The 17,940-nt window shown below is 33.1% G+C and overlaps 1 protein-coding gene across 1 annotated transcript; it reads right to left on the reverse strand.

The window, feature by feature from the left end:
* Positions 1–984: 984 nt before the first annotated feature.
* Positions 985–16,505, reverse strand: LOC124542975 (transcription initiation factor TFIID subunit 4). The gene is made up of 10 exons (XM_047120939.1): positions 15,642–16,505; positions 12,038–12,202; positions 9,579–9,773; positions 6,845–7,054; positions 6,526–6,669; positions 3,229–3,578; positions 2,890–3,085; positions 1,836–2,012; positions 1,422–1,583; positions 985–1,207 (listed from the first exon to the last, which is right to left on the reverse strand). The coding sequence occupies exons 1-10, from the start codon at positions 16,479–16,481 to the stop codon at positions 1,079–1,081; spliced, it is 2,568 nt and encodes an 855-aa protein (XP_046976895.1). The 5' UTR covers positions 16,482–16,505; the 3' UTR covers positions 985–1,078.
* Between the last annotated feature and the right edge of the window lie 1,435 nt (positions 16,506–17,940).

Raw genomic sequence — 17,940 nt, forward strand, 5'->3', positions numbered from 1 at the left:
AAAAACAAAAACTTAAATTATATTCTAGTATTTACAAATAAACAATCACTTAATAATGAACCTTATTGGTGAACCGACTATTAGGCAAGATAAATTAATATAATTATTCATGTGTTAAAAGTTTGAGCAATTGAATAAGAACTATTGATATTTGTTTTTTTCCCCGGGAAGAACTATTTCACTTGATTTCCAGAACATTTAACTATTTTGTTAATTTTAAGATGGAATATCACATTCAAAAGTCATTGAAATATCAGTAGCAGTTACTGGACACCTTGATTGATATATTGTTTTCAGTTAGAAACCACTTTCGATTAAGCCAATATCAAAAATGTATCTTGACTACTAAAAATTGTAATGTAAAGTACTCATTAAATAATTATTACTATAAATCTTATTTTGAAATTATTACAATTTTTATTTTAAAAAGATTCAAATTGTATCTACAATATTTGATATTTAATAAAATTCAAAAGGTATTTAATGTAACAGACCAACTAAGGATAATTCTGCAAAAACAGGGTATAAAAACATAAATCTTGATAATTTCTTCTTTTACGTCTGACAAAAAGATATTTTATCCAGTATCAGAAGTAACCGTAATGTCTTGTTATATAAAAAATTGTCTATTTTCACGTGCCACATAATCGGTTTCGCCTTCTAGTGTGATTTAAGGTCTACAAATATGTAGTTGGCTACATGTACTTACTTCTTTTCACTTAAGTATAATTTGAAACATATTTACATATTCTAAATCTTTCGCTAGACAGTGAAGAGGATAGATTGTTTTACTATACAGAAATGTGGTTTAATTTTATTCTAACTCTTAGTCCAACATAATGCATAATAGTCATATTCATAACAGTTTAAGGTAAAAACAATAATGCTAATAATTTTTCACAATTTACAAAAACAATACACCAAAACTTACTATGTTATTTTGTAAGTTCGAAGCGGTTTGTTGTCATATAGAAATGTGAAACGTCAATCACAATTATTTATTTAATAAAGTATATAACACTAGATTAGTTCCCGTCTAAGCTTTTCGTCCACGACGACAGTATCGTCGCGACCGATACTATTTTAAATAGCTGCGGAACAGCATCGGTGAATGAGACGTTTCTTTCTCTTGCTCGAGCAGGAAGATCATATCTCTATGATTGATGCGCTTGAGACGTGTTCTCAGGGCCAGCTGACTCCGTCCAGACTGTTGAAAATAATTGTTTATAATTTACAGATATTAAATTATTCAATGTTTGAATAATAAATGTCAGTAACACATTAATTTAAATAATATTCAATGTAATTTTTTTTATAAATCTAACATGCCTCAATTATTGTAATTATTTGAACACACCGTTCTTTAACAAATATAACGATATTTTTGTAATATAAATGCTATTGAATTATGTTATACTTACAATTCCACCAGATCCATGGCTAGAAGAACCGAGAGCGCTGTCTCCGGAACCACCGGGTCCATCGAGACGCGGCTTCTTGCGAGGCCCGATGGCTTGCAAGGCCGTCAAGTTTGCCTCACGCTGTCGTAGCTCTTCTAGCTCAGCTCGCTGCATCTCCTTAGCCTATAAAAAAATATAGTATGTTTATAGCTTAAGTTTATCGTTATGCCTTTTTAAAAAAAAGTTTCATACTTATAACTTATTGTTCGTAATAGGAACAAGTTATATAATCAAAAGTTGTAATATGAAGTGCAATTCCGACCAGACCAGTCATTTGGATTGCATGGCAATTACATGAGTGCCACTTTTGAAATGTTTTAAGGTAAGGACTTTAGTGCATTTAAGGAATGCTTTAAAATCAATCTATAATGTTACCTTGGCTTTCAGTTTTGCCTGTTCAGGATCCTCATTCTTCGAGCGAGACTTGGCCGCCCTGAGTAGCATCTCCCTTTCGGAGTCTTCTCTGCGCTTCTTGTCCACTCTATCTAATTCTTCAAGGAACTTGAGCTGTCCCTTAACGTCTTGAGTTATTTCATACCTCATATCCGACTGCTGTAAGGAAATAAAAGAAGGTTAGTATACAATATATATTTTCAAATGTAAAACATTAAACCTATAAAATAAATCGCATTTAATCAGCTATACATTGCCATTTCGCCAACGTATACACACACTTATTTAAATAATTCGCAAACAATGTTAATTCAATTTATTAAACAATCAAATATCATCGTTTCCATTTATGGAAAAGAAGTCAAGAAATATTCAATAAAACCTATTTCGATATTTGAATTAAAGATAAAAATACATGTTCTGTCAACACACTTTATAATAAATTCACATTGCTATATATAATGTAGGGTAAGGCTGCGTCCCCATATGTTATGTAATTACGGGTATTCTGAATTTCAAACATAGAAATTTTTAGTATTTAAGAACTAATCGGAATAAAAGTCATCCCGAGACACTTCCATTCCCCACGATCGCGAAGCTAGCATTTGATAACATATTAGGAAACACATTGCATACAACAATTGGCGAAGCATTTCAGACACACTTGATTGAAGCAGATCACATTTAACAGTCGCTCGACTTTTGATATATTATCAAAGATTTGCGTATCATAGAATATGTTTCATTAATTACCACAATTAAACATAAAAATATTGCTATCAATACTTAAAGTAAAGTAGTAAAGTAACAGCCTGTAAATATCCCACTGAGAAAAGGCCTCTTCCATTTAGGGGTGGGTTTGGAACGTATTCCACCACGCATCCACCACGCACTTCAAAACGTATAAATCTTTCACCTTTATCAATATTTAGCCAACAAAAATAAATAAACAAAATTTACTATAAAAATTCGCTATGCCTTAAACCTTATAGCTAGGAATAAGTCTGTGAGTAACTCTATGATATGAGTTCCTAACCTTGATCAACAAGTCGATTCTATGCTGAGCGATTACTGCCAACTTTTCCACGAGATTCTTCAGTCGTTCGTGGACTGCGTGGCTGAAGATACCCGCCACTTCCGGCGAAGGCTCCTCGAGACCGTGCTTGGCTGCGACCGCCTTCAATCGAGACTGCATCAGAGACAGCGGAACCAGGTACTCGTCCTTGCATGATCTGCATTAAATACATTTAAATATTATAATATCATCTGTAAGAATGTAACCATACCAATCATACTAAGTAAGGGTGTTTCAATAAAAAGTTCTTATTCAAATAATTTCCTTAACTGGATATTTATGATCTCGCATGAAACATACCTGATTTGTGTACCGATCATTTCGGTGGATCCCAGTATCCGTTGCGTTTCCTCGGCCAAGTTGACACCGCCCATAGCGGCTACGTCGTTGATGTCGTCGTCGCCTGCCATCTTATCGTCGACGAACGGTTGAGTGAACTGCATCGTCGATTTCTTCTCCTTGTCCTTGAGGAGGGACTTCCCAGCCGTCAGCACCGTGGACAGCGCCGATGATGATGACGTCGACCTCGTGAAGCCGGACTTGCTGTTAACCGGCATCGTCTTCCCGACCTTGGTCACATTCAGCTTCGTGTGAACGGGAATATTCTGGAGAACTGCTATCGTGCTGCCCGCTTTAGGAGGCGGCTTTTGCTGGAACATTCGTAAATATTCTGATTATATAGCACGGTATATATGAAGTTACATAGTTATTTTCAAATTTAAACAAAGTTCTTTTCGGTTATTCGTTTATTTTATTTTTTCATCAATTTAATTTTTAATAAAAAAGAGTTCCAAATTTGAAATACATTCTGACACGAATTATTATATTATATGTAATAATAGACATGCAGCGTACTAAGATTTAAAATGTACTTATGAGGGGAGTACATCTGCAAATTAATTGTTATAAAAATAACAAGCTACGACCACATCAATGATAACAATTACCGATTCCATATTGAACGTGTCTACACATTTTGCGTACAAATTATATCGAGTTTGTTTTAAAAAAACTCTTGATACTACTACAGCATGCAGAAGCTTATATTTAGTGAATTTATGAATGTATAAACAAAATTTACAGATCCATTTTTTCCTTTTTGCTGGTAACTCTATTTGTATTAGAAAAATATAAACATATATATTTTTAATTAGTACAAAGCAATTTTTAATATTATATCTGTAATTTTTATCCATATATAATTAAACATAAAATTTCTTAAAATTATAAATAATACAGTTAAAATATAAAATGTACAATGAGATCCTAGAATATTTAAAAAAAGTAATTGGTGCAAAATTTCGTTAAATTTTAGACAAGCGCTGGTAAAAAAAAAACTAAATGATGAGCGATATTGAAAGTAACATTCTTAATGCTACATGACATACAACTAAATATAGACATCAAAATAACACCGAGTAAAGTGTCTACTGCGATGGTGTAGATATAAACCATACCATAAACTAGGAAATAATGAGCATACGAGTACATTTTTATTTATGCGATAATACAATATTATGTAATATGATTATGATTTACTGTTCAATGTGATTTTATATCAAGATCTTTATTCGTGATTGCAATTTATAATGTTTACATATCATTGATAAGTAATGTTAGGGACCTCTCAGTACAATTCCTAACTCCCATCATCATCGTTTTATTCAATTCTTGTAAACGGATTTATCTTAGCACCACCCACGTTTGTATTGATCTTATTAGCACGAATATCAACATCATAAATCTTGCCCTTACTTGGGTAAGCGAAATGCGCTCCAGAGCAATTAAGAAACACAGTCTCCTAGTTGCTGGACTAATTGATAGACTAGACTTGATTATCGAATATCTCATATTTCCTGGTCAATAAAAGGAATGTAAAAAAAAAAACATAGTTTTGCTCATTACAAACTAGAAAGCCACTTTAACAATAAAAAAACGACACATCTACAAAAAAATTAAATTTGCAGAGCTGTCCGGAATCATTCGCAGTGAGCTGTAATTTAACAAACTTCCTAAATGTAAAAACTTATACAAAATGGCCACTCTTGACAATTCGATACAAAAACAAAATATCTTAATGTGCTCATTGTTCTGTCAACTGTACAATTAGATATATGACGTCATATATGACCTGTACACGATAAACATAATAAATATGAACGGTAAGTCCTCTAGTTGCGATGCTTCATGAACTATTTCAACAGAGCGTCGTTTGAATATTCTTAATTGTTTCGCTTACAATTTGCTTAAGTTTTATCGCTGTTTTTCATTTTACTTATTTTACAAAAAATATTAACATCATTATTATTTCTTCGCTATCGTTTTATAAAATATTGACAAATATTTAAAAGTCAGGCGACGACAGATTGATTTTTCTGAATGATTCCGAAAACTCAATTAACCCTCGTATTCAAAAGATAATTGGCGTTTATGTGTTAGAATAGGGCTGCCATCCCCTTTTATACCCTAAATCGAGATATTTCGGTACAAAGAACATCGAGCGTACCCTGAATATGAATGACTAAATATTATACTAAACAAATATTACGAGTACATACATCGAAATTAATACTGAAAATAATTACTTCTCAATGTAGCCCAGACTTGTATAAGCTATTTTGTCCTTTCACCGTTCTGGTATTAATTAAAGGTTTGGACAGCAACCCTATAGTACACACGATAATGCCAGTGACGTATTTTCCTAAGGTTGGAGAGGACGATCGTCCGAAGGGGCATATCGATATCGAAGAGTATCATTTGTCTCATTGCTTTTTATATCGTCGAGTAAAGGGGCGGCCGATAATTTTTGCTCAGAGCAAAAAAACATCAAAAATACGTCCCTGGCCAATGCATACGAGGGCACAGACAAACCTGCGCGACACTCTGCACGGTTATGTTAACCGGTATCGGTGAAGGCGGTTGGGGCGGGATCATTGGCATCACGGGGGGCAGGAGGGGCGTGAGAGTGGGGCTCGAACTCCCCTCGTCATCTAGCTGCCACAACCACGACTTATAACTATGTCACGTTCCACCAGTTAATTAAAACATCTTCGTATACAACCTCTTTGACATGTGTCACTGAGTGCACCGTGTTTTAAATCTTTGCAGTACATGAGCCAGTATTTACGCTTTGTTATTTTAGTCCTGAATACTAACAGCCCTTTATTTTTTTTAATAATTGCATATTTAGTATTATTCATAACACAAACTATTCTGATATGATTTATTAATAAACTATTTATATCGTGCCCAGTTACTTATGTTGAGATCGTACTAACTGTTAGCATTATGTAATTAGCGTAGCGTTTATAGTTTTATGTGACCTGATTGTAATAATGCTATTAAAGCAATGCAAGCGTTTCACTACGCTGCCTACCGGATTTACATGTTGTGTGATATTTTATTACGTCTTGAAAAGAATTGGAAAGCAAGTAAATTTGTTAGAGAAAATTTTTTGTTAGTACTAAATATTATCGAAATATTCTGTTGTTGGTTTCATTCACATTGCCTTTATAATTATTGTTAAACATAAAAAAGTTTTTAGTAATATTTTATTAAGGTGAAAATAGTAATTGTACAATGTGCTAAAGGTCTTACCATTGGAATGTTAGAGGAGGCGAGAACCGGCTGCGGCGCGGGCCCGGTAAGAGTTGAGAAAGCGACATGGGGTGAAGGGGGGTTTATTCCTTCGATCACCAGTTCTTTTATAACCAAGGATTGCCTTAGTAGCGGTAAGCTTTTCTGTGAAACAAATGAATATCTAACATGAAACATACACATGTAAATCAAATATCATGGACCCGACGTTGAACATTTACTTTTCAATATATTTGTTTAAAGAACGCCTTTTTGATCCTGACTACGCATGTAATTACACATTTATTTACGAAAAACGTAGACTACTAATGCGACTTACCTTAAGGAATCCTATTAAACAGGGCTGGGGGCTCGCATTGAGCAAACGTTCGAGCCTATCACAGAACTCCTCAGGCTCCACCTGGGCGTCTATCAGTTCTTGGATTAGGTTCCTCACATTCCGCTCGACAGACTTTGGCTCTTTGCTGGACAGATCTAGCAGATTCGCAAGAAAATTCCTGCATTTCTCCTTCGTGTTGTCTAGAGGTTTCTGAGAAGACATATTCATGGATGACGAAATTTTCACATTTCACACACAAAAAAAAAGTCAAGAATAACTTCGAAACAATGCCATTTTCAAAGTCGATAAAATTTTCTTCTAAGCATGTGTCAATTGTGCACGTAACACATGCTGAGTAATTACACTGTTTACGTGTAATTGGTAAAGTACAAGTCGTTATACTACGTATCTCGATTTCATGCCGTCGTTAACTTCTGGAGTGCAAAAGGCGAAAGGCAATCAGTTGCAAAACTTTGACAATGATAATATCACTTTACGGTTATACAAAAGAAAATCTAGTCCAAATTAGTCATTGCCAGCAGAGATATCAACAGCGATATTCCGATTGTTGAAATTGCATCAGACATGGTTAATAAAGTTATCAAGTTCAGAAATTAGTTATATTAAAACAAGTTTTATTCAAATGCTGAAGTTAAATACCAATTCTAATAAGAGTTCATAGCGTTTACATTTAAATGCTATCTTATTTTAGACACGTTCTGAGAAAATATGGATAGATTTATTGGTTAATTTTTTAAATACTTTTTTAGAGTTATTTAGCTATGAATTTGGTGGGATATTATTTGCTGATATATTTTACAGTTTTGACATTGCTGATATATTGCTAAAATCGTATGCTTTTTGTATATAAAAACACATCGCATTGAAATCAGACTCCTCGCTTTCGATTCACGATAGTCAACTCTGAGGAAATTCGCGTACAAGTCGTGCAATACTCCTGATTTGCACCTGGAATTAAGTTTACGTCGGAAAAATTATTATTGCAAAAACTTTTAACAAATTCTTATCAAAAAAAAAAACCTTACAGTTTACGAATAATCCTGAAATCTTGCTTATTTCCAGTTTAATCAAAATTATTATAGATCACAAATTGATTGATGTCCAATTTGTCATTTTATTAGATAGTAAATTTTTCACTTCGATTTATACTTTCAAGTGAGATTTATTTCAAACATTGGTATGCGATGTTACCTCTTTCACCTGTACACTGACACTAGCTCACATCACATGTCGCATCTGAATGCAATTTAAACTAATTTATGTCACTTAATGATAGCGACTAGTGAAGGGTCAACGCAGTGGCTCATGAGCAATAGAATTGGCTTTACCATCGTTAATAATAAATGGTAAATTATATCATCAGAATCATTATATCCTCATATTCTGTAATTTATACTAACGATGTGGAGATACTTTGTTATTCGATTGAATTATAAAGCTTGTACAAACAATATAATTAAAAAATCAGAAATCGTATAAAAAATATTTAGTTTAGTTGTATTATTTGCATTACCGTGAATGTCTTGTCTCATTAATCTTCAATCTTTCCTCATACTTTAATTTTTAAGGTGACATCCTCTTTTACTCGATCAGAGCAAGTTGAGCTATTACAGAAATATTTTAGAGCCGGAGTTTAATAAAAAAGTCAAACAAAGTTTATCTTTATTAACACAAATAAGATTTATTTAGTTTTATAAAACAAGAGGTATTTGTATAGTGTTATATTGTCAATTTTATTGAAGGTTTTTTTTATTTGCACAAGTGAGGATTCAAGTTACCCACTACACGTTCGGAAACACCTGGTCTGTGTTTCACAATTTATAATTGAATGTATCCTTTTCGCAACAGAATAAAAATCGAAAACGATGTATATCATAGAAATTGTATTAAAATTGTATGATTACTTTAGGACGTAATTTTATTAGATTTATTACACGAATACGAGTAAATAGGCAGTCAATGAGCTGAGAAGTGATAATCACGGTCTCAGCATCGATGAGAGATACTTCTTCACACACTCAACTTGTGTTATGGAACTCAACTAAAGTTCCCTAACACAAGAACAAAATAAACCAAAGTACTGATAAATATTCTGATTCCACGGGCTAAAGTGAAACCACGTCACCAGTAATGTCGATGTTACGACCTTTTTTATTTTTTAATATTGAATTTTAATATTCAATCAAGAACCTGCTGTAGAAATACTAATTTGAAATGCCTTAAATAGTAACCTTGTTCCTAATTAATTAAGTTCATAACTACGAAAACGAATTTTCTACATTGAGCACGCCTAAAATGTAAATTGATAAAGAGTCCTGTCTGAATATTCTGAAAATGTTCAAATATGTCCTAAAGTAAGGTTGCAAGTATGTTGTAAAAAAATCTACATATATAACCAGTAAACCCTGTAGAGTATATATTTTTTACTACTTATTCGGTACTTTGAGAAAATATCAAGGTTTTTAGCATAGTCCTTTGATCTGTGAGCTGAGAGACGAGAAGTCAATCAGTATGATTACTTTATATGGATGTCAATGTATAAAAGTATAAAAGAAAGCGAAACTCGGCAATTGTTACGAAAAAACAAACTATATGACAATATCTATTCCTAATAAGCAATTATTTTGAACTACATAATAATGACGAATATCAGCATATCAGCTTCTACTTTAAGCGATGATTTCATTATCAAACATTATCGTGTACCAGTTACCTGCGTCGTCACAGTGGGTTGTTGGGGCTGGGGTGAGGGAGTCGGGATTGTCGTCACCGTGGGGAGCGGTACCGGCGTGGCGACCGGCCCGGCCGGCATCTGTCCTGGCATCTGGTTTGTCATCTGACCTGACATCTGACTTGCCATCTGGCTGGGTGAAGCGACGCTGGTCGACACCGTCGCTACGCCTGGGTGCTAGACAGAAGAGAAGAGAATATTTAAAACCTCTTATCCTCACATCGTTTTATAACTAATCAAAATATCCGTGCATCAAAACCTATTAAGCCATAAACAACTTTATATTTACAAAAAAAACTCATGTTTCTGTCGATGCGAACGCGCACAGCTCGCGTATTCCATTACTTCTACTTTGAAATTTTATCTCGCTCTTTATTTAGCGATTTGACAGTCTGCATGCACTTTTCTCGACTGATTGAAGTCGGATAAAGAAGCGAGAAAAAACAAGTAAGAAAAACTTTTCTGTTTCATTATTTAAATGTTTTAAGCATGTTGATACCGCTAAATATACCATAGGAAAAATGCGAGATGTTCCATAAATAATTTCTCCAAATTTGTGATCAAGTTTTAGTGACATATTATGATCTATACCAACTCCAACCGCAGATTGGTACGATTACTGTCATCTTAATTATATAATAACATCATAAATGCGAAAGTAACTCTGTAAATCTGTCTCTTGAATCCAACCACTGGACCGATTTCGATAAAATTTGGTATGCAATAAACTTAAGCAAGAAGGAAGGCATCGGCTACTTTTTTTATACACCTGACGACCAGACACTAAAATGCGTGGAAAGCCGCAGACGTTAACTTATTTAATATATGTATATATAGCTGTGCATGGGTCATTTATCTGAACATGCACTATTCCTGATTTTTTTTTACAATGACATCCTTCATATTTTACAATACAGATGTTCAAAGCATTAATATAAATTGCATGGTTATTTTTCTATAACTACGGAAGTCCCTTAAGTTAAAACGTTGTAAAAATTATTGATATTAAAAATGAGTAGCATTTATAAAGCAATGAAGTTCAATCATCGTCCTATTTTCAATAATTTAATGAAACTAAAATTCTCATAACACTTCCTAGGGAATCCTATATAACAATTGATATAATTAAATATCGTAATACATCCATATTAGACACAAAATGAATTACTACAATATATATATAATCTGAACGCTCCCTCATGATTCCGGTATAAATTAATACCTGCGATATTTCAAAATAGAAAAAACAAACAAGAAGATATTTGTATGATCGATACAAACTTGAACAATTATTCATGCAAAACGAGCAAACACGTGCACAAACGCAAGCGACAGCAAACAGTCGAGGTAAAAGAAAACTGATACTGGAAACAATCATATAGGTACACTTTATTTACGTTTAAAAACTTATACAATGAATTACTTATACTGTTGGTTTTAAATATATAATTCTCGTCATTCGTTACAAGTAAAACTCAAGTCTATTTAATAATAAGTTACCTGTCTTAATGTCGAGATAAACAAGATAATAAACATAGCAACATATCAGAGTATATACATTAAGTTAATAATTGTAGTTACCTCTAATTATATGTTGATCAAACAGTTTACAAAGATATAATTGATTATATGAATACAATAAAATGATTCGGTATCAACACGGACGGACACAAGCACATCGTATAAAAGCAGTACATCATTAAGCTTCGTTATAATTTTATCTCAACGTGGTCACTGCGAGCAAAAGAGTGGGTGTCTTTCGAACCACGAGCGCTTACTAAGCGTTTCGGTCGTATTACCTACCTCTCTAGTTTCACGCTATTTTGTTTTTACAATCATTTGTATATCACATGTATTACGTATACAAATGTAATTCGTTATTCGTCTTAATTTAATATTTAGTCATTTAATTTCTACTCAAAACTTTGCTTATTGTGCTTTGCATGCGTGTAAGTTGATTCCCTCTCACCCTAGTAAATGCCAAGCGTTCTATGCGAAGCCGTGATTTCGGGATGATTTTCTGTACTGGTTTTATTTAAAACGTCGTCCAAGGTGGTTGTTAATCTATGATTATTGCGTAAAACGGAATACACGAATATCGGGATCATTTAACGAGTAATCAACAACGAATAAAATGTAGAAGACATGTTATATCTGTAATGATTCGACAGTGACATCGCTCATGAAACTTCGCCTGATATTCGTGCAATAATTAAAAAAACTATTAGTTCATTATAATTAGTATTTTTAATATAACCAATGACTGGAACGAGTTCCGGTTGCGTCTTACCTTGTTAATTACCTTACAACATGCACCGCCACCGTATTTGTACATGCACGATTTGTTTGAAATTGGACAAATAAAGGTAACGACAAAGGGCATCGCGTTGTCCAACCTCATGGCCGATGAGTGGGGTGGCGAGGTTTCGTTGCCTACTTACTGCCGGCACGGTCGACAGCCGGAGCGTCTGCGGCTGAGGCGCCGTGAGGGTACTGGCCGCGGGCGCGGGGCCGACCCTCAGCAGCTGGTATTGACCATTCTCGGTCTTTAACAACAAATGACCCTGTTGCCCCTGTTGTAGACTTTGAAGTGTTTGCAGCGTTATCTAAAAATGAACGCGTCGTTTCAATTTTCACTATATGTTATGAACGAATCTCGTTACCGTTGCTGATCTCAACGTCCGAATGTGAAACTAAGCAAAGTATTTATTATAGAACACAATAAACATAAAGGAAGTGCAGGCGATGATGGTGAATGGGTTACCTGTAATGTGGGTTTGTTAGATGTGTTGAAGCATGTTGAATATATTACAATTAGTTGGTTTATCTTATAACAAAAAGCACCATTATAACACCTACGGTATTATACAAAATCATATAAATTTCATATTACATTTCGCATCATAACGAACACGTTACGTATCAAGCTTTAGTAATCACATTAAATACTTATTTTAATTCAAATTATAACATGTTCAACATCGGTAAGTCTGATCGCATCAAATACATGTATCATGTATTGTATATTTGTCAAAAACAAATGATGAGAAATACAATAATAATGAAATTTATGTTAGTTCCTTAATTGTTACACTCAATATATAATCATTAATTTATTCTTTACATCACTACAATCATTGTATGTGCATTACTATAAGATAAAAATAAGCGTCAGTCTGATATTGAAGGAATTAGAATAATTTCGTTTTTATTCAAAGTCTCATTATTTAATTTATATTAATTGAGTCCACAGCACGTATTTCAATTTCATATATAACTATTCCATTTCATTCACGATACATACAAAAGGTAAACAAAATGAACGAAAACAGTTATATTATATTTTCACAACTGAGAGGTCGTTCACCACTGTTCAAATAGAAAAATAACTCTTTACCACGTTAAATAACTTAATATACCATTTTAAGTTAAGAATGTCAAACGCTTCTTATACATTTTTCTTACTAGTACTATTTAAGATTTCCACCTCGAATCAAAATACACTATTCCAAACGATACCAACTTATCTCCACTTTGAAATGTAAGAACTATATTAAATGCACCTTATACCATCAAAACACTTTAAATTCAATTTTGTTTCTTAATCATTTATACAGGTTGTATTTAAATGAACGTCGTCAGTCTGGTTTCGGAAAGAAGACGCTACCGTTTGCGATATCAAATTGTCCGAACTGCGTAGCATAAATCGATATTTTAATACAAAAATAGACATTAATCAAAAGTATATTGTGGTGCAACGATACGATTATTTCGATCCGATATCGATATTTGTAAGGTATCGTCTGATTCGAATATAAAAAAATCAAAACTAATAAATTGTATAGATTGCAGGCGATGAATCAACAGGCTATCGGACAATACGCAGCTGATCAAAAGTCAAAACAGTGAAATATTGAGAATCATTTGAAACATAATGATTCAATTTATTTATTAAACATATCAATATTAACTCGCTGCTCGATTACGTTTCCTTATAATAAATTTAAATATCGTATTGTCATTCGAACGCACAGAAAGTTACGGCACAATTTCAATAGTTCGATGCACTAAAAAATTCTTTCGATACATTCAAGCAACATTTGAAAATAATATAAAATTTGTTTGAAAATTCGTTTTTCACACATGAAGTCTCGGATTTCGAAACAGATACGTATGCTGTTAACTTCGACATAAATCGTAAGAGCTAAATTTCCTCCATTCACAGCCGTATTGATTGCATCCTTATCACTTAGTCAGAATTGCATTTTAACTCTATGGGTCTGTTTATTCCTTGTCTATAGACATGTTACTACGACGCGTTTTTATTCTTTATTTAAAGCACAAGAAAACGTGCAATTACATATTATCATTTTCAATTATTTGAAAACGAAATATTTTCTTTCTATGAAATTGTCTATGACAAAAAAAAAATATATTGGGTACACACAGCTTCCATTTAAATACTTTGAATATTACAGTAAAAAAAAAGTTTTTTCTATACAGATATTAAACACAGAAAGGATGCAAGCAAGTAATCAAGGCATTTTGTTTATGGTCATCTGCACATTAAGGGCAATTCGTTTAACACTCAAATAATGCGAATATGCAAATAATCCCGTCAATGGGGTGTTGCCATTTTAAAAGGAGACAATTTCTTGTAAACATTCACATTTAACAAAAATTAGGCATATGTATCACAAGAAGCTTTTCATTGTCCTATTAAGAATTTATCTTATTATTAGTACACATATACATAAGTATGTACATTTTCAGTTGTGAAATTCTTCCGGGTCGTCCCGAGACCTATAATGAAATATTAGTGTGTAGTCCATATTAATTCTAGCGTTCCAGATGAATGATATGTTATTTTGACGTTATGATATATTTACATGAAAACAAATGAACCACACATGCATAATTATTAAATTTTAAATGATACAAATTAGATGCTTACACACCTGCTTGTGTTTGTTCGGAATGTAACAATTAAGTCTAACACTGCAGTAGAAAGCATGGGTTGACATGAAGAAGGCATTATACAAAAGCAATACAAGTATAGTAATTGCACAATATATGAATAATGTTAATCCTATATGAAACGAAACTTAAAATAAATGCTGTGGAATTGATTTTTAGGTTTATGTTCCGCAATCAAGCAAAGATGTTTTTGTGCAACCGACTCTAGGAGACTCATAGTTAAATTTTTTGCAATGAAGAGAAAAATTTAATACCCATTTATCTATTTATATGGTTTTTTTTAGTATACATTATTATTACACATTATCTAGTTTAATTTAACAATTATTTCATAAAAATAGACTTAATATTTATAATAAATACTCTGCAGACTGGATACCATGTTTAATTAGCAAATATGGAGTAGTAAACATGAGCTAAACTATGAGCAGAACAAATAAGTTCATTGTTTTCAATGTAACAGTAACAAATATCTCTAATATTTTTTTAATTATTCAGTTTTTCTATTTATCCAGTTATCACAAGAGTTCTCAAGACAGTAAAAGAAATTTAATATTACACATTTTAAAAATGCAAAGTTCTTTGACACTGCCAAAATACTCAGTCGCTGTTGCAGTTTTTGTTTAGATTTTAATATCACCATATTATGATCAAAACCATTTCACATAATCACGTTTACATTTCAAAGATTAGGTTATTTTCATTAATTTAAATCAAATAATTTTACAAAATGTTGTGATGTAAATAACATAAATATATTGTCCTGAGTTGAGCATTTGAGTGAAAAGAACAACATTAGAATGGAACTCTGATTTGATATTTAAGGAATATGATAGTATTAATACTATGTACTGTTGCATGCAACAAGGTATTAAGATATTTGTAAACTTACGCTTGTCTGCTCTATGTCATATTTTAATATTGTTATTTATATATTTTGCATAGTTAAAACACAAATACTACATAACAGAGTTTTAATTATGAGTCTCCAGAAGCATTTACATTGAATAATGATTAACCAAGGCATGGAGTGCTCTTCGTACAACATCAAATTGAATGGGCACTTACTCCAGGAGCAGCTGCTCTCGTTCCCACCACCTGTGGAGTCCCAATAACAACTCGCGGAGATACTGTAGCTACAGACTTCTGTGACGCAACGGCTGGAGCGCCCGGTCGCATATTCAATATTTGCACATTGGGCAATATAGCAGGTTGTGCTGTACCCAAATTCTGTGTTGTTACTACTACGTTTTGCCCTCCTGGCTTATTTATAGTCATAACATTTGGTATAGAACCAGACATGCTAGAATTCACTGTCATAGGCACTGTGACCATATTAGGTTGCATGCCAACTTGACCAGAAGTTGTACCCTGTTTTAAAACCAAAGGAGGTTGCATACTAATCGTTTTGTTCCCAGATTGAGATACTACACTACTTCCCTGTACTGATTGTGATATCTGTGTCTGGGCTGAAGATAAATTAACGCAAGTGTTCGAAAGAGATCGAACTGTATAAGGTGTATTACTATCTGACACAGCCAAACTTTGTACTTGCGTACTAATAACTTTTAGAGGTTCACCGTTATTCGAAACACTTTGAGATACGTTTGATTGTGATACAAATGAAGATGGGGCACTAAATGATGCACAAGAAACGAGTGATGGTTGAAAATTTACACAACCTATTTCACCATCACTTTGGTCCTGGTTATATTTTTGTCCATTAATGGTATTTGCACTTGAAGTAATATTAAGATGATTTGGAATAACATTTACTAAATTGTTCTGTGATGATATTGACGAAACGGACGTCACTAAATGATTTTCAAGCGAACCCACGATCGCGTTTACTGCATTCTCATCAACGTCTATAGACAAAGCTTGCTCTAAAAACTCGGCTGACGCCATTTTATATTAATCGGCGGATGTAGCTAGCGATGCCCTTGTCTTAGGCAAACCGGTAAAATATAATTGAAAGCGGTTTTCATTTTTTTTTTTTCAAAATAAAAACAATAGAATTATATAAAAATTAACTGATTTTTAAGAGTAATTATTTAAATATTTTATGATTTATTTTACAATTAACAAACTTTATTAAAAAATTACAGATTAAACAAAAGATTGGATTTTATGTAGAAAATTGATAAAATTACTAAATGTTTTTCGTTTTTATTTGTAAACAATCTTTAATTGATGCTTATAAATCAAACAAATTACTTAACAAAGCTGTCACTACACGTTGGTCGTTGGGTCAGTTTGCTACGGTGATAAAATATTTAATATTTAGGTGATTTAATATTCATTTAATAGTTACAAAATATTTTATTAACATTTAATTTAATAGTTACAAAGTTCGTGCATCGGTGCACTATCCTACTTAGTTCATTGGTCCGCCTTAAGATTGGCTAACTTGGCCAAAATTGTTTGTAATCATTATTATAACAAAATTCTTAAAAATAAATAGTTATTGGTATTCTTATTTAATTATTAAAAATATTAAAATATAGATCAAGAGTAGATATTAAATATTGAAGTGATAGTGACATTGATTGATCTTTTAATTATTTAAATTTCTTGTAAGCAATCTAATATATTTTACAAATATGAAAGTTTACATGTATGTTTCGCAATTATGTAAAAATAGCTAAACGGTTATGGATTCAAAATCCATTTTGACTAAATAAAAAAGAAATATTATTGATGGATAGTTATTTTTAAAGCAGTTTAGTTGAATCAATAATATATATATATATATTTATGACATAGGTGGTAATCGAGCAGGAGGCTCACCTGATGGAAAGTGACTACCACCGCTCTTGGTAATTTGCAACACCAGGGGGATTGCAGGTGCATTGCCGGCATGTGTCGAGATGTGCGAAGGTGAAATTCAGCAGACGGGATTAATCCGAACAATTCCACGGAAAATTCCCCGTGAAAAATTCGGTAGAAGATGCAGAGTGATCCAACATCTCTACGCAAAGCCAAAGGCTCAAATAGATAGGAAATGGCTTGATCGTCGATAGCTCGAGCCGCTCTACTTTGGATACAGTCAAATTGAAGGAGCTTGTACTGGGGAGCACCTGCCCAGAGGTGAGAGCAGTACTCCATGTGAGGCCGAATTTGCACCTTGTAAAGTTTTAGACGATGGGCCGACGTAAAATACTGTCTCGCCTTGCCGAACCACCGAGCTTTTTTGAAGCCAAATTGGCTTTGTCTTCCAATTGACCGCGGGACTGAACGATTCTCGAAATATCAACAGCGGCTATCGGGATGTTTTCAAATCGTGGAGATACGACAAATTGTGTTTTTTTCGCGGTTAATACGCAAACTTGCGTCTTTTTGGGGTTCAAATGGACTACATTTAGCT

This window comes from Vanessa cardui, chromosome Z (genome assembly GCF_905220365.1).
Source record: "Vanessa cardui chromosome Z, ilVanCard2.1, whole genome shotgun sequence".
Classification (NCBI taxonomy): Eukaryota; Metazoa; Arthropoda; class Insecta; order Lepidoptera; family Nymphalidae; genus Vanessa; species Vanessa cardui.